Consider the following 23,788-nt stretch of genomic DNA (forward strand, 5'->3'; position numbering starts at 1 on the left):
CCCACCACATTTAATTCATCATCCCAACACAGAGACTACAACCTTATTACTTTAAAGCAATATTTAAGCATAGTCCATTCAGCATTTATACACCGTCTCAAACTTCAAATCAGCAAGCCAGAGACTTAAGGGTCTTGCCAAATTGTGATATAATCCTAATGCCTCCATTGCCAGCATGTCAAGCCCCCTCCCTTGACAAGGGAGAATGCTCAACACCTCACAGGATCAAGTTCAAACAGCCTGGAGGGAAGCAGCAGTGCAGGGAACCTTGGAGTGGCAGGCACTTCCCAACACCCCCCTCCCCTTTCACACACACATCCATGTGGTTTCCACCTGACAAAACTACATTTACAACACTCAGTGCCTTAAAATTAAACTCCTTCTTATCTCAGCCATGTGTTTGTATCTTGGTTTTTCCACTTGGCCGGCATGTCTTTCAAACAGGGATGTCTGAGAGCAGCAGTGACAGAAATATAACGCTCTGTAAGAGCCTGAGGAAATACTACAGAGGGACCCTGGGTGCACAGAGCAGAAGGGGAACATCTCCAAGCCACAGCCAGGACCCAGCAATCTCGGTCCTGACCCTGGGCTCCCCTCAGTGCCACCTCAGCCCTCGCTGAGTCCCCGAGGGCTGGGCACAGACACCGACCCAGCTCCGGCCTCGCCGCCCTCACTCAGGATTTGATGGCGCCCACCTTGGCTCCAACCAAAGCCTTTATTTCCAAGCCAGAGCCCAGGCCAGGGGGGTTTCCCAAGCACAGGGGCCATGGTTCCCCGTGGCCACGCTGCTGTTGCCAGGCCAGGCCCCAGAGCATGCAGGCCTGGCTGGTTACGAATGCAGCGCTGCAGCTGGGGTCCCGCAAGCCCCAGGGCACAGCCCAGCCCTGAACTCAACTGGAGTTCTCCTTGTGCTCTCCTTGAGCTGCTCAGGCCAGCTGAAAACCTTTTGTTTCCACAAGCCACACATTTTTATAAACCTGGATTTTTTTTTTTTTTTGTTCATTTTCCCTGAATATTGGTATTGTAAGTAACCGCTTTGAAATGGCTTAGCTGAAAGTCCTGCCCATACGATTTTACTGGTATTTATGAGCACCATAACCCACAGGGAACTGTGTCCAACAGCTTCAATGGATCATAGATGAGGCCCATTTTCGTGTCTGATTTAAGAGTATTTGGTCCATTTTGAAAGAATGGATGGGTGGGAAATGCAGTTGCTGTAACCTCAAAGCTGTGCTCTATGCTAAAGGTGTTTGCAAGCTTCTGACAGTCAGCACGGCACAAAGCCACCTTCAGAAGCAAAAAAAACAAAAACACTTTTACTACAATTTAACACCAGGAAAAAAATATTTGGCTGAAACTTCAGGTGCGAATTATACTTGCTTAAGCTAGAACAAGAGGACAAAATCATCAGAATCTAGTAATGTGGAAACAAAGGAGTTTAGCTCTTTAAAAAGAAAAGAAAGATAGACATTTGAGGTAACAAACAAAAAAAACCAAAATGCACAAACACATCACAGACATCTAAAAATAGCATTTTATACATTTTTGCCAGTGCTTCTCTGAGAGCAAGTTCTTTAAACAGAACTTAACAATTTTACAATTTTTTTTAAAAAAATATGTCATCCTAAAATAGCCCATCAATCCTTACCCAAACTTTCTGTATTTCTACAAAAATAGATGCACAAAGAGCTACAAAATACTGTATTCCTGAAAGAAGGCGCACTGTAGTCAAGGGAGAGTCTTTTTCCTGACTATTGAGACTGTTCATAAAAATATCAAGCTGAACAAAACGAAACACTGTTAAAGGAGCAGAAAGGAGTTAGGTTGCCCAGCTGCAGCAGGCTCAGATGAGGAAAGAAAGAAAAGTTAGGTTTCTGGTTTTTGTTTTTTTTTTTTTTCCAACACTGTGGGACCCATAAACGGCCTTACAAATAAAAGGCTCAATAGCAAAACCAGAATAGCTGGCTCTTCATCTTCATGTGTGTCCTTTGCTCCACGCAGAAGGAGTCAGCCACTGCTGTATCACCCGCCCAGCTCCGCTGACTCCAGCTCTAGCTGGTCTTAATTTCTCTGCACCTCAGAACCAAGCAGTTTCCTTGCTCTTGTCCTGATGCTGTAGACCTACATTTCAGAAAAGAAAAGGAAAATTATTAATATTAATAAATATTAAATTAATAAATCAGATGGTTTCTTCTTTCCCCTCCCCAAGCAAGTGAAGTAAAGAAACACAAGTTTTGAATTAAAAAAAAAAAAATTTTAAAAGAAGAAAAAGAAACAAATGACAATTTAACAGTTTAAAGGACTTGTTAGCAACAGTGTTACTGCTCCAAAACTTTTATTTTATGAGGGGTAAAATTAAACCATATTGAAGTTTGATTCTGGCTCAACCATTTCAGAAATGGTGATAAAATTCCTGCATGCGCTTCCTTGGCTTGAGCTCATGTGGAACACAGCATGAAGTGAAAAAACCCTCCATAAAGGTCTGCATCAATTATCCAGTAGGCAGCAGAGCAATATTTCCAGGCAGGGTCCAGCCACAGACACCATCTCCTCTAGAAAATGCCTGGGACACTTCAGGATTTCAGTTTCTGTGGCATTTCACCTCGCAGAGGAGAAAGGGAAAACGCTCCTGCAGCAGGCAAAAAATCCCAAATAATTTCACCTACAGAGTGCAAGATTTCCAGCCAAGAATGGCTAGTGCTTCCACATGGGAAAAATTAATCGTTTTCAGCTTGCATTTGTTATGAGTTCCTCTAACATTTTCCTTTGTAAAAAAGTGAGGACTATCTAATAAATGTGGTGCTATGTTGTGGCTCTAGCATTATAGACTTGGAACCTGCATTATAATCTGGGATTTCTCTGCTCCAGAGGGATCTATTCACACCTAACAGGGCATAAACCTCCAATCCATACAATAGAAGGGCAGGTGCAGATTAAATTTCTCCAAGATACATTCTTGCTCATTTATAGGGAAAGTAAAGGACAGAGATGCAGGCTTGTATTTTCTGAGGCAGTGAGGTACTCAAGTCTCAATGATTTAAAACCTGCCCTTTGATGTTTTGAGGCAAGTAAATCACATTCCATGAAATGAAGGTACATTTCCCACTACAAGTCATCATTCCTGCTCTGCAACGTACTAAGGCACCTGACTTGCTAAGAATTTAGGGTTAATTTCATCACTAATGTAAATAGGTGCAACTCCAGACCTCTGTGATGTTGTAACCACCAGAGCTCCGTGTTCATTTGATGTTTAACCATGTGCTAGGCGTGGATCTCATTTCCAAATCCAATCACACATTGAATATTAAGGACGACCCATAAGTTTTCAGAGAACTTACAGGCAGGCAGGGTTCCGATCTGACAACTACCTCCTTGCTTTAAGATTATAAGCAGTTAAATATTTAATGATGATCAACATTTCAGAGCTGAGCTGCAAAGCAATTAGCACTCACATGACAGATGAGAGCATATGGCTCTATCCTTGTGAGGATTCCCAAGCAGGGTACAAACACTTGTGTGTCCAGCAGTGAAGAGAAAGGGAAAGCAGAGCCCACGGGTGTGCTGCACCAAACATTGTTTAGTGCTTTCTGCTCCATTTCACGTGCACTTGTACCTGTTTCTACAGATTGGAAAAACTGGGATATCCCTCAGCTAGCGCATGCCTATAATGAAAACATGTTCAGAGGCTCTTTATTCAATGAAGATGTCTCCTTGTTGCTTAAGAGCTATTTGTTTCCCTGGCAGCATCACACACAGACCATCATAATGAACTGCTGTTCCCTTCAAAGCTCCCTCAAAGCTAGTGATGACAATTTGGGGCTATTTTTCCCTTGGTGCTTACAATTTGTTTAAACAAAGATGACCCCCCCAAAAAAAGTCAGACAGCAGAAAACTTTCAGAGCATAAAGAAGCCATTTAAGTTCACCAGTGGACCACTAAAGGACACCAGAGGCCATGGGAGCCTGTAAGAAGAGAAACAGGTTATGTGGCTCCTAGCAGCTTAAAAAAATGACACACACACGTGTTTAAGAGATCTTCCACCTGACAGCAGCAAGTGGTAGAAAGGGAATAACTAGCTGAACAGGCACCTGCCTAGGCAGGTGTCTTTGCAAGGCACAAATAACTGTAACAAGGAGGTTTAAGGTATAGCTACAGACTCTAAACAGCAAGAGAAAACAATCCAAAAAACCAAAGTTGTCCTATTTACAGAACTGAATGTGGAACACTTTCCATGCCTTCTCCTGATTGTATTCCTATCTCCTTCAAGGCAAGGCCATTTGCAGTCCTAACACAGAATCCAAGGTCTGCTACTCACCCAGAGCTTCCACCTGCAGTGCTTTCCTTTTAGCAAGGAAATCCTCGCTTGCACTGCATGACCCAGCACTGCCACTCCAGCAAATCCCCCTTCCCTGGGCCACCAACAGTAGAGCTAATTGCCACACAAACATTATGCAGGTTCTGTGGGAACATCTAAGCAAATTTAATGAGTTGTGACAAACTTGTGGGATGGGTGTGAACAGAGACAAATGTACAGAAGGGATTGGATTGGTCCCTCAAACTCCAAATTCAATGTATCACACTGACATACAGGCATTTCCAAAAGGGTATTTTTCCACAGTAAACCAGGACAAAAGGATGGTGATTAATTCATCTAAATTTGAAGTTATCCACCGCAATGTGCGTAACTTTATAGGATGAAAAACGCACACCTCGATTTTAACAGATTTACAGCCATCACTGATGCCAAAGTCCTGCTTTGCTTTTAGTGTGCTGGGGCTGCAGGAAGCCTCCTCCAGCACATCTGTCCCACAGCAGGACAGGACATCCTCCTAGGCTCTGCAGTGGCAAGGCAAGCTGCTCTGCCCTCCTCCCCACGGGCTGCCTGCAGCACAGCCAAACCCCACTGCTCACCTGAAGGGCCTGGGGTGCAGGACACCTCCCACCCTGCTCCCGATGGAAGCACTGATGGCTACAACCACCACCAACACTGAGAGACAGAAATTCCCCTGCCCAACCCCTGATCTTAAGCGCTGGATGTGGCTTAAGCACAAGCAGGAAGCTTTAGTGGTGACACTGGATAAAAACTACAGCTCTGAGCTGCAGGCAGAGCTGGTGACAGCCAAACCCTGCTTTGCTTGACACCAGCAACTGAGCCCTAAATCCAAACAATGTGTACTTATTCCAATGTGTTTATATCAATGCTTGACATATTCCATTGAGCATTGTAGCTGGTGCACTTTGGAAAGACACTACACACCAGCAGACACAAACCTAGCAGGTTCTAACAGCTCTTGATGCAGACCAGCACTTTTTTTAATTGCACTGGGACTGATACAGAAGCTACTAAAAGGGTTAATTTGCAGCCTACAACGTGAGGATTAAGCCACATTTAATGGCAATCAGGTAGCTAAATCCTTCTTCATCCCCTAAAACAGAACCATGTAAGTTCAAACAGATGTGCCAGACAGATCAATTGCTTGTCAGCTCTGTGCTGCTGTCCCACACAATGTGTTCTGAACCATAAATTCCCAAACTACACCGTGCATGCAGTGGGAACCTCCTCTTAACCTCTGAAGTGATTCAGCATCATCCATTCTTGAGATCAATTATTTGGAGTGGCATGGCAGAGATGCAACAATGTAGCTGGAAGAGGGTAAAATTACAGCCAGCCAGCCCTGATCCCAACACTACCATTCCACATAATTCAGCATGAGGAATTTTGCAGATGTTCCTACAATCCATGTGACAGAAGCACAAGAAATGTGACCCATGGTAAGAAGAAGGAAAATCAGTTTGTAAGTGAAGGACTCCAAAAGGCAATGTCCAGGTATAGACCAAATGAACTTTTTTAACAAAAATCACCTGACACTCCTGGAATCCGATACATTGACAGCTCCACAGGTTATTTTCTCCAGGGATATATGAGCAAACACTTTCAGAACTGACATATTCCTGCCACTGTGTCCTTACCCTACTCTGGAGAAAGCACTTTATGTCACTAAAAGCCAGTTCACTCTTCCAGGCTCTTGAGTTTGTAGCCTCTCTCGAGATAGCTCTTTGACATTGGAGTTAAATGCAATGAAATGCTGTGTGATGTGGAGATTTATCCAGTATAATCTGCTTTCCCTGAAGTGCACATGAAGCAGGTGCTGGATGTGACTCTGTGTGGTACTCCAGCAACCCTCTCCTCTCCCCACACTTTCCCTGGGATGATTCTGCTGGATGTGCACACAAAACCCTGAGGCAATTAAGCTTCCTCTTCTCTCCATGCCTCGAGTGCCTGTAACCAAAGCATTTGTCTCAACAGCACAAGCTGCAGGCAAGGATGAAAAGGGAGCTCAGCCTTCCTGCCCTTCCCAGCAAGCCTCTGCTTGGAAAGCACGGGAGGGATGAGTGTGCAGGGCAAGAGAGCAAATAATTGTACCTGCTGTGTTTCAATGCTTGCATCCTGGTTTCCAAAACTGGGGCTGCCTAACAGGGTTTTGCTGTTGTGTTTCAGTGTGTGACCCTTTTGAATAGTCTCAAACTAGTGAGCCACGGGTCTGCTGAGATTCTGTGTTTCTTCAAACCAGTCACATGTTTCCCCTCTTTCTTTTTCCCCACAGGAACTCAGAGACTAAAACCCACACAATCAGGCATGGGTCAGAAGTGAACAGTTCAGATCTTTTCCACTGTCTCCCACGCTGAGCAACCAAATGACATGCAAGGCACTGCCAAATCAGGATCCTGACAAAATTAGCACCCAGCTGTACCCATCCACCGGGATTTTCACAAGGAGCAGGCAGCACCAAGCCAAAGCTGTGTTTGTTCTCTAAGGCAGTGCTAGGACCCAGACCTTTTTGAGGTACTTGCTCTTAAAGAGCAAGAACTCACAGGCTGGACTTGTACATAAGCCGGGCAGTGGTTTCTCCTGACTAATTCCTTACACAGCTCTCTGTTCCACCCCCAAAAGGTTAACCCAAATACCAGGGCTCTGCAGATAGGGCTGAGTCCAGGAGGCCTTGTCCCTTACACCAGTGGCAGTGACAGTCTGCTCATGCTTCAGATAAGGCAGCTCACTCCCCTTTTGGGGTTTGTCACAAAGGAAAAATCTCAAGATCCCTGTCTGGTTAGTTTATCATTTTGTACCCAAAATCATAAAATATAATTATTCTTGATTCGCGGATTTAGCTAGAAATGTTATTTACATATAAATTGTCCACTGTTAAGAATCCTGATAAGCTTTTTCTTAGTTTTATTGACATCAAGACAGCAAATGGTATAGTATTTAGAGGAGATTACTGGTTCCCAGTTGCTTTAAAGGGAGGAGCCAGATTTGAATGAGGTTAATAGAATTTCATCTTTAAGAAACAGCCTTTTTCCCCCTATCAATTCTTTGCTCCCTTGCCCACTAATCAAGACAAAGAAGTGGTTCTCACACATTGAACCAGTCAGAGAGAGCTATCAAAAATGGAGACAAATAGATACTTTGAGGAAAAGGGAACAAAGATACAAACCTAGTGTTTCCTTAATCAGATAACACACTGTCTTTAAAAAGTACTAATCTGCAAGGATTGCTGCTGGTGAGATCAATATCAAACCGAAAAAGGAGCGCTCAGTGGGGCCCATGAGCTCCAGGATGGCTGCACTGGGAACTGTCTGTCACCTGACAGCAAGAAACGGCAAACCCTGAGGGCTGCCAGACTGCTTCTGATGCTGAGACAAGAGACTGCCACTCAAGGCTCACAGACACAGATGGAGTTCATGGTCTGCAGTTAAGATTACAGACCCTGCAATGAAATGAATTTAATTCACATACCTCTGCCTATGCCCTACAGAAAATATTTCATTTGATGGCAAGCACAACTCAATCAGCACCTGTATTCTCCATGTGACACCTGGATACTACACAGGAAGGAAATGCTGAACCGTTCCACCTCAAGATGCAGTCCTCACATACTGCAAGTTATTAGTTTACTGGTGCTGCATATTGGTGGATGCACATATGAACTAGCTGAACAAACTGAGAACTTCCTTCCTCATGGAAGCATAATTAATATTTTCCCACAATATTTAAATAAAAAGAAACAAAAAATGCAGATTGCGTCATCTGGCTTGAATGAGACCAAGGCAGATAAAGGTCTCTCAGCAGAAGTCAGGAAGAGCTGCCCTGACAGCAATTACAGGAGCAATTCCTATATTTGTGGGAATCATTTGGACACGGCTCTGAGAGCCAGCCCCGCTGGGAGTTCACGCCTCTGCTAAAACAAGTCACAGACGACAACGATAACAACAAAACCATCTTACCTGTATCAAAGCCAAAGCTCGGCACGATGTCCACTGTTCCGTGGAAGGCTCCGGCCCAGGCTGAGGTAGCGCCGGCGGCAGCAGCGGGCTCGGCCTTTGTCCCGTCACACTGGGCAGCAGGAATCCTGGCGGCGCGCACCGAGGGCACCAGCAGCGAGCCGTAGCGCGGGTCGCGGTGCGAGCCGGCGTGGGGATGGTGGTGGTGGTGGTGGTGCACGTGGGGGTGAGGGTGGTGGCGGTGCACGTACACATCGTGCATGTGTGCGTACGAGGGGCTCACCTGAGACGCTAAGGGGTAGTGCCAGGACTCGGAGGCGGCGGCGGGAGGAGCTGGGGCAGTCTGGTGGAGGCCGTGTCCTGGCCAGCTGCTGGGATCTGGTGCTGGGAAGGTGCCTGGTGCAGTCACGGGGAAATCGGGGTGCACTCCGCTTAAGCAGGGTGGAGGAGGAGGCTGGTAAGAGCTGGTCCAGAACGAGGTTGGGAATCCGCTCCTTTGGCTTGAAATGGTTGAGCTTTCTGGTGGGGAGGAAAGAAGCGAAGCGTGACTGAAGGTGAACAACGCATTCCAGGACAAAAACCCCACAGTGATTTGCTGCTCTCTGAGGTTTGTAACGCTGAACTCAAGCTTCCTCAGTAAATACAGAATCACGGGACATTTGAGGGAGGAAGATTGTCTAGTCCAATTCCCCTGTTCAAGTGGGGTCACCTGGAGCAGTTGTCCAGGACCATGTCCAGTCAGATTTTGAGTGAGCTCCAGACTATGCAGCCTTTCAAAAATAATCCCCAAAAGCAACAAGCAACCTAAAAAATCCAACAAAACAAAGTTTTCTTGTATTCAGATGGAATTTCCTGTTTTCTAATCTCAGCCTATTGCCTCCTGTTTTGTCAGCAAGCATTGCTGAAGGGAGCCTGGCTCCCCCATCTTCATTCCCTCCCATCAGATTTTTACATACATAAGATCCCCCCCCCAGAGAAGATTTTTCTTCTTCAGGCTGTAGAGTCAGAGCCCTCTCAGGATCTTGGTACAGAAATTGTGAGCAGATGCTAACTCCTGCCCAGACTAGAGCACATCATTTAGAAAGGCAGCTGTTGTGGCTGCAAATGCTTCAGAGGAAAGACAACCAGCCCACACTGCACAACAGGAAACATTTGGCTAAAAGAATACCCGATTTTCTCAAACTAGTTGCATGCTCTGATGGGATAAAGGTCATATCTAACACAGCTTATGTTACTCCTTCACAGAATATATCATGATGCCCTCTACCCAACAGGATCATAGAAGCAGAACCATCTATGTAGCTCAAAAAGGTTTTTGTCAGAACTAAAAGACTTGCTGCTTCTTACAGCTAGGGCTCAGATTATATTTAAATGGATTCCAATACCTCTACATTATGAAATCACATTCTAAAAATTCCTCTTTTGAAGGAGCACTTAGTATTTTTGATGTGTAGCAAAGTCTTGGCTTCTCCATTCTCACAATCCTCTTGCCAGCTCATGCTAGAAAGTACTGCTTCATGCAATATTTCTCAGCTCCAATAGGACTTTTTTCTTTGGTCAAAGATGGAAACATAAAAATACAGAACTTCACTTCTGATGAAAGAACAGTCATAAAAATAGCCTATGGAGAAATAAAGCCAGGGAAGTTTAGCATTTGATGAGGCGAAGAATCCTCTGTTCCTCATAACTTTTGTAAAAGTATTTTATTTTTTTTTTAAATCACCTTTTGTTTTGCATTGTTTAATAAGCAGCTGGAATGAGACTTGGGTGAAGACACCATTGAGAATGAACAGATTCTTCAAACACTCCCACCTCTGAACTTTGCTTATACAAAAATATTTTGGAAGTAAAAAACTTGAAAGTGTTTTCTGACTGCATCACTAGGACACTCGTGTCTCTGTTTTAAAATCCATTAAAATCACAGAAATTTTTCCACACATCAGTTGGCTTTGATTTAGGCAGGTTTTTGAGTCTGATTAACTTCCGATATTGGAAACAAACTTTGCAAACATACCATGGACAAACGTTGTGGATGCTTTGTGCCAAAATGCTTCAGAGGCTGAAAACTTATCTGGCAAGCTGCACTCCATGGGTTTCTTCAAAAGGTTGGGTTGTTTTTAGCAAGGTATTTTTATTGCAATTCATGCTTGAAGACTACAGAGAGCTTCAAGCATATTACAGAAGCCACAGCACTCCTCCAAAATTGGTATTGTTCCTTGTTTGTAAACCATTCCTTGTAAAAAGGGATTACACTGAGATGGAGAGTATGTATGGCTTGTGCTGTTGGCAGCAGGGCTGATACAAAAAAAAAAAACAAAAAGCAAACTTCATGTCCACTCTGTTGTTTTCCACCCTAGTTAACAGAAGAGCATAGCCTGACAATGCTCTGCCAGTATTCTGGAAAATTAACCTCTGCAATCGAGTTCTTGAAAACTATCTGGCTGTTATCTGCATGGAAAAGCCCTAAATCCAAAGCCCTGCACTTCAAAAAAGCACAGAAAACCACAAAGTATCTGCAGGACAGCTTTAGTAACAGGAGAGAGCACTTTAAACCACTGAATCTGCCAACGTGAATTCATCCCAGATTGCATAACAGCTTGGCTTTACCAGTCATGCAGGAGGTCCAGGCCACAGCAAACATGTTTGGTCATCTCCATTTTTCAAACCTATGCAGGTTTTGGGCATCCCTGCTGCCTGACACTGTCACAAGCCAGCCCCCACTGGCATCAGTGTGTGGCCACTCTCACTGGGAAAGGTCAGTCCTGTCACTGGACAAAAAGGCTCAGTCCATGTCACATACACATGCAGGAAAATTTCAGCCACCCCGAGTGCTCAGGGATACCTGGCCTCTATGGCACATGGAGAAACAGCCATGTCCACACTGCTCTTAAGAAAGAAAAAAAAAAAAAATTCAAAAATCTCTGCGCTTCCATGAGGCATTTAACAAAAACTGTCTGCCAAGAAAGATACTACAGTCACCACAATTATCCTACCCTAAGTACAGGGAGGCAGGGACAAGGCAACATCCCAGGGACCACGAAGTTGTGGCTGATGCAAATGCTCACGGTGGCCAACCCAAATGTTCACAACACACACTGAAAACACGCCAGAAGTGCACACACTGGAAAGGAGACAACATATGGAGCGTTCCATAGTACAACATCAGCTCTCACTTAAGGCATGAGGAAAGAAAAGTAAGATAGAAAAACAACCCAACACTTTCAGCAAGGAAAAACATGTTGATAAAAATACCATTAAAGTAACATTATTGTCAAGGTAGCATTAGCACCAGCAAAAGACTTCAGGCAGCTACACCTAAAATTCAATATTCACTTTACTCGAGCCTGTCATACAGAACTGTATTTTATGAAAAAATCAGTTTTCAAAATAATTTTAGCCTAACCTGATCAACATGCAAATGATAAAAAATGTCTCTTTTCAGAAAATCCCTCCTCAAAACAAGCAAAAAAGCCCCTGCAATATCACCTTAATGATAAAATCAGTTTGCATTTTCATCAGAACACCTTAAAAAGAAACAAAAAAGATGAAAAAAGAAGTCAAAAACATTGCTAATCTCTCCTTTCAGATAAAGGAGAAAATGCAGTGAGCTGAGGAGCCAGTTCATGCTCACACACTTTCCACTGAAACCTGCATCTCCCGAAACTGCTATTGGAAAAAGTATTTTTCTTTCTAATTTATCTCTGAGTAAGAAATTGACACAATTCTGACTACCCATGAAGGTTATTTATGGAAGAACCACAAGCTAATGATCATTTAACTTCTTTAGGTAATGGGACACAAACTCACATTCATGTGGTGGAACTGAGCATCTTTGATATTGTGCACAAACCAGAAGACCAAGCTGAGTGTTGGTCCTTCCACCTTGCTTTCAAGCACAAATATATCAGAAATCCATTTGGGCCTGATAAAGCTCCTGTCAGCTTCTCTTCTCTGGAGCAGCAAATGCCCTCAGCTCTCTCAGCTCCCAGGGATTTTCATGCCCCTCCAGCAGGTGCAGGGATGGCACAGGGCGTATCTCCGTATCATATTCCCAGAAGATGTTCAGGACACGCCGACCTCCATTCCCCACTGAGGGCATGGGGCACATGGGGTCAGGAGGCAGCATGGCTGGAGAACCCTCACACCAAGACACTCATGTCCCCTGCAGAGCCCTCTGGGGATGGTTTGAAGCCACAGAGGGGGGACAGGGATAAACAAGAGGGAATGTCTGAGGCCAAAGGGAAGACACGCGACCGCACCCACGGAACATCCCCAAGCTCACTGAAGAGGGCTTGCTGTGGGCATGGGGTCTCTGGGGCCTGCCTTGATCCTGTTGCTAAAACATTTATAGCCTGTCTGGGCCATTTATAAATGCTCCAGTCTCCTTTTTAGTAAGCGTAGGTTCAATCCTGCTCTCAGTCGAGTCAACGGAAAATTTCCCATTAACATTAATGGTCCCAGCTCAAGCCATAAATTCCTCCAGCTCCCTAGCCACTTGTGCTGACCTTTGCTTAAACTTCCTTGGATTTGTCATCATCCTTCTGGAAAGCAAGCTCTTCTGTGCTATTTTTCTCTTCACAGTTGTTTCCAAATATCCCATCTCTCTTTAGTATCTATGGCTATCATCAATGCAGTCTCACCTCCACATCACTGATTAGGAACACCACTGCCCCTGCTCAGATCCCACCAGTACCTCTCTCATCAACCCAGTGTAAGGCCATTACTCACCATTACTCATTTGCTTAGTTTGCACCCCTCTGCCAGTCCACGTGTTTCCATGTGATCGGAAACAATGCAGCTGTGGGGATCTTAAACACCCAGACTGCCACATCCAACAAAATGGAAACAGCATCTTCCTGCCATGCTTTTTCCAATTTGGAAGTCTTGTCTGTAAGGGCTACCCAGTGTCTCTGGCAAGATCTGCTCTTTGTCACAGCAGTACATATAAAGTATATAAGCATTTATGTGCATTACAAGAGGACAGTGTTGTTACTCTCTGTGTTGGGACAGTGAGTAAATGCCTCGCAGAACCTCAGGCTCCCTGCTTGGAGGCTGAGTACTGTCATGCCCATTTTACACTCAGCAAGCCACATAACATCATCTGTACCTCTCCCACAAGCAAGCTGCAAAGGAAAACACCACGTGGCTGCAGCCACAGGAGCCAGGGCTTGCCCCCCAGCCCATTCCATCCTGCGCTGGCTCCTCCCCGCCTGGAAAGCGGCTGTGGACAAATCCTGATCACCTGGCAAAGCCACCCGAGCAGGCTGCATAGGTTTCCTTCACATCCAAGGCCAGCACCCCAAAAAGCTTTGCACAGGCCAAGTTTCACACTTGGAGCTAAAAAAAAAAAAAAGCCTCCAACCTTGCAGCAGACGTTTGTGAAGCCCCCTCCCTCCCAGCCCCTGGCAGAGACAGGATATGGCAGGAGCTGGAGATGCCTGCTCCTTTCATGCCTTTGGCTGCTCTCTCCGCCTTTAACACCTCAGATCGCTCACCCCAAGAAGCTCCTCAGCTCTTGGAGATTTGAGGGGGATTTTTCCACTTCCACAAAGAAGCAGAATTTCAGGGGCAATGCAACGTGTGTTACTGCAATGCAGCCCGAGTAAGCCACACCACAGAAAGCAAGTTCCTGCCCCTCTTACCTCTCCAGAGAGGATTCAGCCCTGCCTTGCTTTTGGAAAGGGCAGTCTCTGAACTGAAGCTACTGGCTTGGCTCAAAGCTCTTGAGAAGTGTTCATCCACCACTGAACCAATGTCTCCCTGGAAGTAAGTGAACAGGACACAGCGAGAGTTCAGGTACTCCATCTCGGCAGGCTGCTCTTTCTCATCCTCCTCTTGCTTGCTGGGAAGGGTCACTTCCAGAGACTCCTGCATCTTGTTGTACACAGCTAACTTCTTCTGGGATTAGAAACAAAACAAACAAGAGATGTATCAGTGATGGCATTCAGTGGAAGCTCAACACATACTTTCCTTAACAAAAAATAACTGAATACACTGAATAACTGATTATTCATTTTGTAATTAAATTTGGACTACCTGGATACTTGACACTGGCATTTCACAAAGAAGAGAATACCAGTGCTTGCTTAAGAGTCTCTATTCCTCTCACACAGATGGACCTGCTTCTCAGGCATGTTTCACAACCACAATTTATCAGCACCAGCTTTCACTCAATACTTTCAAAAGAAAGCAGACAGGCTCTAACAATTCCCTCCTGATTCCCACCTGGAGAGGATATTCCATCAATAAAGGCTACAGAGGTCAAGCCCAGCCCCGTGGAAGGGTGGCCAGATAGACAGCATGTGCATTTCACACATCCATCTGGGCAAGCACCAGGTTTCTGGGCACACTCCTCCAGCTGAGCATACAGGGCCCTCTGGATTCCCCACACTTACTGATGAAGCTGTAAAGGTGGGAGTTTCCTGCTTCCTGAAAAATTTTCTACTGTATTATCAAAATCCACAAAATGCATAAATTTTCACTCACTGACAACAGAATTTTTATCACAGGAAGGTATACCTTGGGGTGGTGACTGAGGGCTGGTCAGGGGTTTGAGATCTTGGTTTTTTGCTTGTTTTGGGGTGGTTTGTTGTTGTTTTGAGGTTAGGGTGGAAGGGGTTTCTTTTCCCTTTTTTTTTTTTTTTTTTTTTAACACCAGCTTTTGGGAAAAGGGAAAAAAATTCAAGTCATAAAAAATTAAACATGTGATCTGGGGGAAGAGGGGGATTGACAAGTCCGCAAACACATGCAGAAAAATCCACCCCAAACCAAAAACACAGAGAAGCATATAAAAAACTAAAACCCTCACAAGCCATCTGTGAATGGCTATTTCAGAATATTCTCTCTCTCTCTCAAATCAAACCTAAATGTCAAAATAAATGTGTGTGAAGATCCATTTTGCATGGAACATATTTTTCAGATGTTCCACTTTACAACTGTTTTCACAGGGAAAAAACCTCTCCCCACAACAGTCAAGCTGCAGGAATCATAGCTTTTAGCTAGCCAGCCATTTCCACAGCTGACTTTACACACAAGCACTTTCAGGAACCCAAAAACAACTACAGTCCATATGCAAAAGTATTTCATAGCATTCCTATAGAATTACAGCTTGACTTATCTTTAATGGTCTGCTTGGCAACACTTTAGCGCCATCAGAATCTCTTTAAGTTTATGGCATTTTTACCCTTTTTCCAAGTAGTTGTACAGAAAAAGTTAAACAACTGCACAGTCTATAAAGTTTCATTTTTACAACAAATATGCTTGTACAATTTAGAAATAATCAAAAGTCATTTTCTGACCTTTTATACCATCAATACATTTAAATTCAGTGCTTTCTAAAATCATATAATCTGACACAAATTCTCTCACTGTAGTACAAAATAAATGCTCTGGGGCAAAGTCTTAATTATGAACGGTTATTTTAAAAAATTACCTGTAAGAAAGAGCTATTGACAAGTGGAATTAAAACCTATTATACTTAAAGCTCACGGCAACTTAAGCAACGTATCTGATATTCCAGTGGGTTAACTGATAAAGCAGCTCAGTGATACCATTAATTCAGATGCTGTTGCACAAACTGCAGTGAAGGACACACGCAATTTTATTTCAGTTGGGGACATCAGGCAATGACCTGGATTTCCAGTGAATCTATGCTTCACAGAGCAAGTTCTACTGTGGCTCAGTTTAGCACAATATTACTTAGACTATTGGGAGAAGCACTGGGATTCACTTATAAAAATAAATAAACAAAAATATGGAAACAGCAAAATAAATCAGTTTTACTAGAAACTAGAACTGCTAAAATGAAACAGTCTGAGGCTGTAAACAAAATTTTGCAAATGCAGAATTTGGGGTAACGTACACTTTTTCTGGAAGTGCTTCGTGCCTTCTGTAAACAAACATCTCGGGAAGTTCTCCTAATATCTGTTACCCAAATGCTTACTAGGATATCACTCAAAGCGAGCTTCATGGTTTTGCCTGAGTAATCACAGACCCCTGAGACCTCAGTAAGACAGAAACAGTTCTAGCAATGCTGCACATAAAGGAGACACATGCACTGGAAACCTGCAATGCATCCACCTCGACAACTTGGCCATTCCTGAAGCAGCACCACAACTCAGATCCTCTTAAAAATGCTTTTCTCATTTTTGGTTTTGCTCGGGCTTTATTTTTTATGTAGAGACAGAGTATGAAAGAGATCCTCTGGAGAAATCCAAACAGGTCTGTTACATGCCAGACCTTGAAGAGAGGCAGCACACGTCCAGTGCTGACTCCCATCCCTACAGGTGCTTGCACTGATGCTGCAGTTATGCAAATGCAGACACAAGCACGCAATTACAGACAGACACACACCGCTAACACAGCCCCTGGCCTGACTTGGTGATCAGGAAGGAAGTCTTCCAATGTTCCTATACAGGGACTGCAGTTCAGGAAATTAAAACTTATCTCCAGAGTCGCTTCTCTGCGCAGGAATGTTCCCCCTTCCACAGCTTAAGAATCTAATTCGTTTTCCATTTCAACTCTCTTCCCTCCCCTCCAGTCCATGGACAGTCATTACAAGGTGCTCTGAGCACTTGCTCCTTTCAAAAGCACTAAATCTGACCTTTTTTTAATGTAAAAAAAAATTTCTAATGCAACAAAAAAAGATAGTAGGACTGATGGACAAGAACAAGGCCTTGTGTGTGGATGATTATTTACAGTGCAAAGCTGTGGTTTGCAGTGAGTTATTTGCAAAGGATAAAAGTTCTAAATTAAAAGATTTTTCAAAACAGCAAGCCCGTGATCAGACACAGATCTAATTAATTTGCATTTCAGGAAGAAATTATCAGCCTGTAATTGCAAAACTTTTTAAGCAAGACACTACAGTGAGAGAAAGTTATTCAGCAAGTTTTCCTTGTATGAAATGTACATACATCCTTTCTAGTGTATGCATCCTTTGACAATGTGAGGGTTTTTTCCCCCCAACTCACCTAAAACACCCTGTTTGCACATAAATTCCCTAATTTTTGTTCTGACCTTAACAGTAATCCCACCGTATTTTTGACTGCAGTTGTGTGAGTGGAAAACTATGCAAAATCATCAGCGCTAAATGAATTTGTCCCACAATCATGGGATGTGAGGGAACAAAAACAAAAAAGCCCACAAACACCAGGGTAGGTTTATGGTCACTAACCTCAGCTAGTCCAGTTTAACTTGTACTTTTTCATTTGAACAGTTCTAGCATATACTTTATCAGCCAACTGCATCTGTAAGATCTTTACAAAGTGTTTTCTGACCAAACACAGTGTTATGTCTTGTCAAAGTTCAGTACTTTAATATATTCATGAAATACACCTCTCCCTTCCTTACACTAGAGACTTGATATTAAGCAGCCTCTGAAAAACAAAACAAACACCAAAAATCTTCTCTTGGCCAAGACACAGGATACAGAATTTAAATTCAGAATACAGAATTTAAGTGGAAAACAGGGAAATTCAGTGTCTATACCCTTTTGATAACAGACTCCAGTTCATGGCTGAAATGGCACAATCTCTGTGTAAATACAGCTGTACGGCCTAGGCTGAATTCAGCTTCAACCAACATTACCTTATTTTTATTTCATATATTCACAAACAGACAATTCCAAAGAAAATCTAAACCCTTCACTTCAAATCGTACAACAAAAGGAAACTGAAGGTCAACATATCACTGCTGATATGGGAATATTAAAAAGGAAGTTTATTCTAAACAATCATTATCCTGTCTTCCTGAGCACTTTTAGACCAAGAAAACATTTAGTCCAAAATCTCATACAAAATCCTTGCCTTGAAGATCCTGTTATTTTCTGACATACCCTACCCAGAACCAAGCAAAACGGTTCTCATGCAGTAAAATGTTGGCCACATTAAAGCCTGTGGCAAAAGTCCAGCTGACTTCAAGGGTCCCGGGTCTCACCCAGAGTGTCTGGTAAAAATGTCAGAACATTCCTCTTTGCAAATAGAAAAAAACTCACTTCCAGCAGAAACTAGTTAGTAGCCAGCAAAACAACAACAAAATAAAACAACCACACTTTGAGAACAGAGAAGGTTTTACTTCAGCCAAGTTTGACTTGAAAATTCAGGCCAGCTCTTACTTTTCACATAAACTGGTTGCCTTTTCCTACAATTTATTATCTCCATACATGCCACCATACAGCATATGGTCCTTTATGCTCCCAAGCATGAAAGTCTGGTGTGCCTGTGGCCACCTGTTACAGATTTTCCATTATGAGAAAAAGAACAGGAACCAAAAATAAAGAATAACTACGCTGAGGTAACACTATATGACCCTACCCTGAGAAAAAGGCTGTCATTTGACATAAGCTTCTGAGAAGGAATTCCAGCAACAAACTCGTGGCAAATCCTCAGACAGTCCTCCATTTGTGGAGCTGTCTGCCAAGCAGGCTCCTATTGATAACACAGAAAGAATTCAAGGAAGAAGACAATTCCAAGCAATCAGGGCACTGAATGCTGGGCCTGAAAGATGTGTTTATGGCATTGCCCTAAAAACATGAAACAGTAACTTCCACCCACACAAATGAGCAAGGTGAGAGCTTCTTTTCAGCTGAGCCACTGGATTTGTAGAGGTAGAGCTTGGAGGTCTTGCTGTGCTCTGCTGATGGAGGGACGTGGTGAAAAAAGAATGCATTCATACACCTTTTGCTGCACATGTAAACAGAGATGTACCCTAGAAGTTTAAAGGTCTAATTTTATGCAGCTAGAGGAAGATCAAATAGAATTTGGTCCCAGTCAGCATGACAGGGTACAGCAAGCCAAACTTTTTTAATCAGTGATGTCCCATGGGATTGAACCAAACAAAACCAACCAAGAAAACCTAGCACACAGGGCAGGACATAACCCAGGTTTGACACCCTGTGAATGTGAGAATAGATGAGTTATACAGGTTATATAGCTTCCAGAGAAGTTAGTAGAGCAAACAGCAAAGGAATAGCCCTGAGAAAGAATCTGCACTGCAAAAATTGGATGTGAAGCCATGCTCTGCTGTTACCTGCCGTCAGACATTGCAGACTGCCACAAAGCATAAGCAGAATAACAAGCCCATCCTCAAAAGCTGGGAGCACATGATGCAAAGAATTCCACTGAAAAAACAAGTTGCAGTATGTGAATTGGGGTTTAGCCGCAGCCAGCTGACACAGCATCAAAAGTGACCTGTCCTTGTCTGCAACTCTGTCAGTTTGGAAGGAAGAGCTGAGTTAGTGACCTAAATTGCTAATGAAGACAAGGCCTTATCTGGACAAAGGCTGTCTACAGCACTGCCAGCAGAAAGTCTGATTTGAGCATATCACAACTCCTTATGCAAGACTTGATTTAGCAAGGACAGCTTTGGCTTAGATGTTGGCTTGCCTCTACATACCATGGAGAAATTCCAAAACTACCATTTACTGTAACTTCTCCTTCCAGAGGTCTTTAGCTGCTGTGTTAGTGAGCCTGGGTGAGTCCTACCTGAGCCTCAGCCCTGCAGCTGGCTGTGCCCAGCCTGTTGTGACAGGACAAGCCATCCCCGTGTGCCAGGAATACAATAGGATTCTGCTCCAATTACATGTTCCCAAATCCTCTCCGAATTTCGTTACACCCATTCCTCACCCAACCCATAGGAAAGCCAAAGTTCACTATTCCAGCTGCACAGCCCCTCAGCAAAGTGAGCAGCAAAGAGCATTTTAATTTTGCCACTCTGCAGGGTTTTACCCTCACGCCTGCAGAGCTCCCCACCAGACACAGAAACACGTTCGTATCCTAACACCGGCACACGCTCGATCCGTCTTTTGGCAAAGGAGTACGGAAATCCCGATTTATCTGTAAAATCGGGGCCACACCCCATTTTCATCAGCTCATTCTGGCACCATATGAGCATGTATATATCCGTGTTTCGCTTACTTCCCTCCAGCAAGCACCCTGGACTTGAGCAATCTCAAAGATCTAAGGTGCTAAGCCTCCACTCCCATTAACATTCAAGAGGAATTCAGGCTTGAGTCCACTAAGAGCTTTAAACAAAGAAAAAAAATTCCATCTAAATTAATTTGCCAGCAAGTCCTTTCCTGGCTAAGGATGGGTGAAAGCTACATTTCCAGAAATTCCGCCTTTCTGTGCAAGGCAAAAATCAATTCCGTGCTGATTTTAAGGGCAAAAAAAATACAGACACAGAAATGCAGGAATAACTTTAGCGTGGGGAAACTTTAAAAAGGCACGATGGACCACCCCCTAAAGCTACACTTCTGCACAACCCAGGTGCACACTAGTCCACCATTTAAAAGCAGTCTGAGACTTTCCATTAAAAATAAAAATAAAAAAGGAGACAAGCATTTGAACCCACTTCGTCTTGCTGCAGGCACTGCCGCTGACCCAAAGAAAAACGATGGGTTTGGCCCTCCAGAGAGATCCCAGAGCCCAGACATTTGAGCTCCACAGCTGAAGAGCTGCTTTGCTCTGTAAAGCACACAAAACTGACGTCCAAAGCATAACCAATTACACATTTGAGATGGCTTTACTACAAATACCTGTGGAGATGCACAGGCTTTAGTTAGTGACACACCTGCATCTCGTTGCCCTGAGAAGAAAACGAAAGCCAACAGCAGCAGAGGATGGAAGAGCCTTCTCTCTCAGAAAACAAACTGAAAGACACCAGTGTAGTACAATACCACTGAAAAATGCCTTGGTGGAGTCCTTGGATATTTTAAGGGTGAGCTCCATTTTATCATCGCCAATGCAGAGACTTATTTTTAAGGTATCCCAGTAATTCATCTTCCCTCACTGTTATTTTTAAACCACAGATTTAATTCCAACAAAGAGGAACATTCTTTAAAACGGTCATCATCCTCACAAAGAGTGCAGGAGCGTTTTACATGTTGAACACATGTGTAAGAACCAAAAACCTGGCAACAGATTCTTCATCTTTTTTTGTTACGTTCTCTACCAGTTGATTAAGCATCTCTGACAGGACAATTCTGAAGGAACAGAGACTTGCAAAACATCATTTGTTACGCAAACAATAAATCTTGACGCTTGAGGAGCTCATTCTATGCTTACTTTTTTCTCTAAATTTAGAAAACATTGGATTTAGAGAAAATACACAAACCACTCTAAAGTTAGCAGTTAGAAGTAGAGGGGGCAACACTTTCTTCAGCAACAACAGCATGGCTTTTCAGTCTGGCATCTGAGTAGCTTGTGAAGACCCTTCAGCTCCAAACGTGTCTGGAAAACCAGTGCAACCAGGATTCATTAAATTAAATTGTCCATAACACATAGGATAGCCACGTTTAGAAAGCTTTTAGGTGGAAATGTGGCCAGCTCAAGACCTCTACTGGCTTATCAGAGCTATCTACGTTTCTTGCCTTTCTTATCTACCTCTACTTAAACAGCATAACCCCCAAGAACTCAGTTTGTTTAAAATAAAATTTCAAGAAACTTCAGTGTTCATTAGGGTGCCCCTAGAACATTTAATACACAGCCCTGCTTTTGGAGGAAGAAATTTCATACCTACGCTTAAAAATAAAAAGGACTAGCACTTGAACGTGACACGGTAATTTAATAGAATTCCCCATACTAAGTGTTCTACAGATCTGGAAGAGAAATAGAGACAATCACTTCAGAGTTAAACGTCAGGAGGTTCAGCAGAGCTTTGATTGCTGTTTTCTACTTCTAGGTCTCTCAAACACAGAATCAGGCTATTAGTTTTTACTTATTCATTTTCTCTCCAAAGCACACAGGCTATGAACTGGACCTCCAGATATCCAAACACAAACTTCTTAAGTAAAATTACTGCATAGACAGAAGCTTTGCAAGCTCTGACCAAGATTAGAGAAGAAATAATAGCAAAGGCACTCTGCAAGAGGCCGAAATCGCAAGTTTTCCAGGGCTCACATTTAGAGTGAACATGAGCAACCTGGACAATTTCACTGGGGTATCATTTCTGCAAACGGGCTCTGTCTCCCAATAAAAAAAGAAAAAAACCAGCAACAGACGATCGGAATTTTAATGTTTTAGCCCATACTCGTGTCTCCCAGGCAAGTTGATACTAGGGGTCACTTCCCATGTACGGAGAAAACAATCTTCATGGATAATAATGATAAAACCTTATGGAATGCAGCAACAACCAAAAAATGTATTCTCAGATGACTACATTAGGGCCAAGTCAATATTAGTCCCACTTCACCCACGCACTGCATAGTCTAAAAATGCTGTCAGCCTGATAAGAATTTCCTGATTCACTTGAAAAAAAAAAATAAAAATAATACATCTGATCACCAAATTCAGCTGGAAAGTCGCCGCAGACGATCTTCCAGGAGCGCCGGGGTGAGCGGCGGCGCGGAGCGGCGCGGATCCCCGCACCGCGCCGGGCCGGGCTAAGGCGCTGCCCCGCGCCGGCCAACGGGGCGAGCGGGGAGAGCCAGCAAGGAAGGCACGACGGCGGGGAAAGGGGGAGAGGAGTAAGGAAATAACTTTTCCCTCCTGCCCCACGCCAGATGAGCGAGCCAACACCCACCCGCCAGATGCAAGAATTTGGGGGGGGAAATGCTTTTTATTTCTTAGGAAAGGTCTTACCAGTCTCCGCTGCTCCGGGGCACCCTCAGCAGCTCCCCGCATCTCCAAATCAGGCCGGGGGCTGCGGAGCGCATCGCTGGCTGGCCGGAGCGGAGGTCTCCGCCCAGGGCAGCCAGCGATGCGCCATGCACCCGCCGAGGGAGGGCCTCCCCAAAAAACCCCCGCACCTCCCAGTCCTCCGCACCGCGGCCACAGGCGCAGCCCTGCCCTCCCCGCGGCTCACCTGCGCGCAGCCCGCCGCGGGCGCGGCCGGATAGCGGGGCGCCCCGCACGCCGCCGGGGCGGGCTGCTGCATGGCCACGTCCGAGCAGCTCATGGCCGCGGCCGCCCCGCGCCACCGCCGTCTCCCCCTTCTTCTTCTTCCTCCTTCTTCTGCTGCTGCTGCTGCTCCCGCTCCCCGGCGCGGGGCGGCCGCGGCCAGGCGCCGCGCAGCCCCGGCTGCCGCCGCGGGGCGGGGACGGCACCGCGCCCCGCCCGCCCGGTCCGCGGGCGCGCAGCACCTGCCCTGCCCAGCCCGGCCCCGCCCGCCGCGGGGAACATCGGCGGGATCCGGGAGCGCGGCCCCGCCGCTGCCGGCTGCGAGCGCGAGGCGCTCCCGGGAGCTTTTTTGGAGCAGCGAGGGCTCGCTGGAGTAGGTGTCACCTGTATGAGCCACGCTTCCACCTCCAGGGATTCATCCTGGAAATTAATCTGGGAGGAAGGGGGAACCTACGTGTTCCACAGGATGTATGTTGGATGCAGGCTGAACTAGCCAGGAGTCTCTCTTCCTTCCCCACATTTGTACCACAATGTTTAAATCTGCTGCTGCTGCTCCCGCTCCCCGGCGCGGGGCGGCCGCGGCCAGGCGCCGCGCAGCCCCGGCTGCCAGCGCATCTTCGGCAGCCGCCGCGCCCCGCGCCCGCACTTATAGCGCGGCGGGGCTGCGCGGG

The 23,788-nt window shown here is 44.8% G+C and overlaps 1 protein-coding gene across 3 annotated transcripts; it reads right to left on the bottom strand.

Annotated features, from left to right (window-relative positions):
* Positions 1-1,516: 1,516 nt before the first annotated feature.
* Positions 1,517-23,237, bottom strand: VGLL3 (vestigial like family member 3). 3 transcript variants are annotated; one of them, XM_041480260.1, is made up of 4 exons: positions 23,083-23,237; positions 13,926-14,178; positions 8,287-8,802; positions 1,517-2,121 (listed from the first exon to the last, which is right to left on the bottom strand). In XM_041480260.1, the coding sequence occupies exons 1-4, from the start codon at positions 23,173-23,175 to the stop codon at positions 2,078-2,080; spliced, it is 906 nt and encodes a 301-aa protein (XP_041336194.1). In that variant the 5' UTR covers positions 23,176-23,237; the 3' UTR covers positions 1,517-2,077. The 3 variants fall into 3 exon arrangements, with proteins under 3 accessions (XP_041336194.1, XP_041336193.1, XP_041336195.1); XM_041480259.1 differs by having other exon boundaries at positions 13,926-14,181; positions 23,083-23,236; XM_041480261.1 differs by lacking the exon at positions 23,083-23,237 and adding an exon at positions 22,860-23,065 and having other exon boundaries at positions 13,926-14,181.
* Positions 23,238-23,788: the final 551 nt, after the last annotated feature.

The sequence above is a fragment of the Pyrgilauda ruficollis genome, unplaced genomic scaffold (assembly GCF_017590135.1).
Source record: "Pyrgilauda ruficollis isolate IOZ18807 unplaced genomic scaffold, ASM1759013v1 scaffold50, whole genome shotgun sequence".
In the NCBI taxonomy this organism is placed as follows: domain Eukaryota; kingdom Metazoa; phylum Chordata; class Aves; order Passeriformes; family Passeridae; genus Pyrgilauda; species Pyrgilauda ruficollis.

Excerpts from the sequence above, each read along its gene's own strand:
- VGLL3 (XM_041480259.1), bottom strand. The coding sequence starts at position 23,175 with ATGAGCTGCTCGGACGTGGCCATGCAGCAGCCCGCCCCGGCGGCGTGC. Across the intron at positions 8,803-13,925 it reads GCTGAATCCTCTCTGGAGAG|AAAGCTCAACCATTTCAAGC; the intron begins GTAAGAGGGGCA and ends CCTCCCCACCAG. Across the intron at positions 2,122-8,286 it reads GAGCTTTGGCTTTGATACAG|GTCTACAGCATCAGGACAAG; the intron begins GTAAGATGGTTT and ends TCTGAAATGTAG.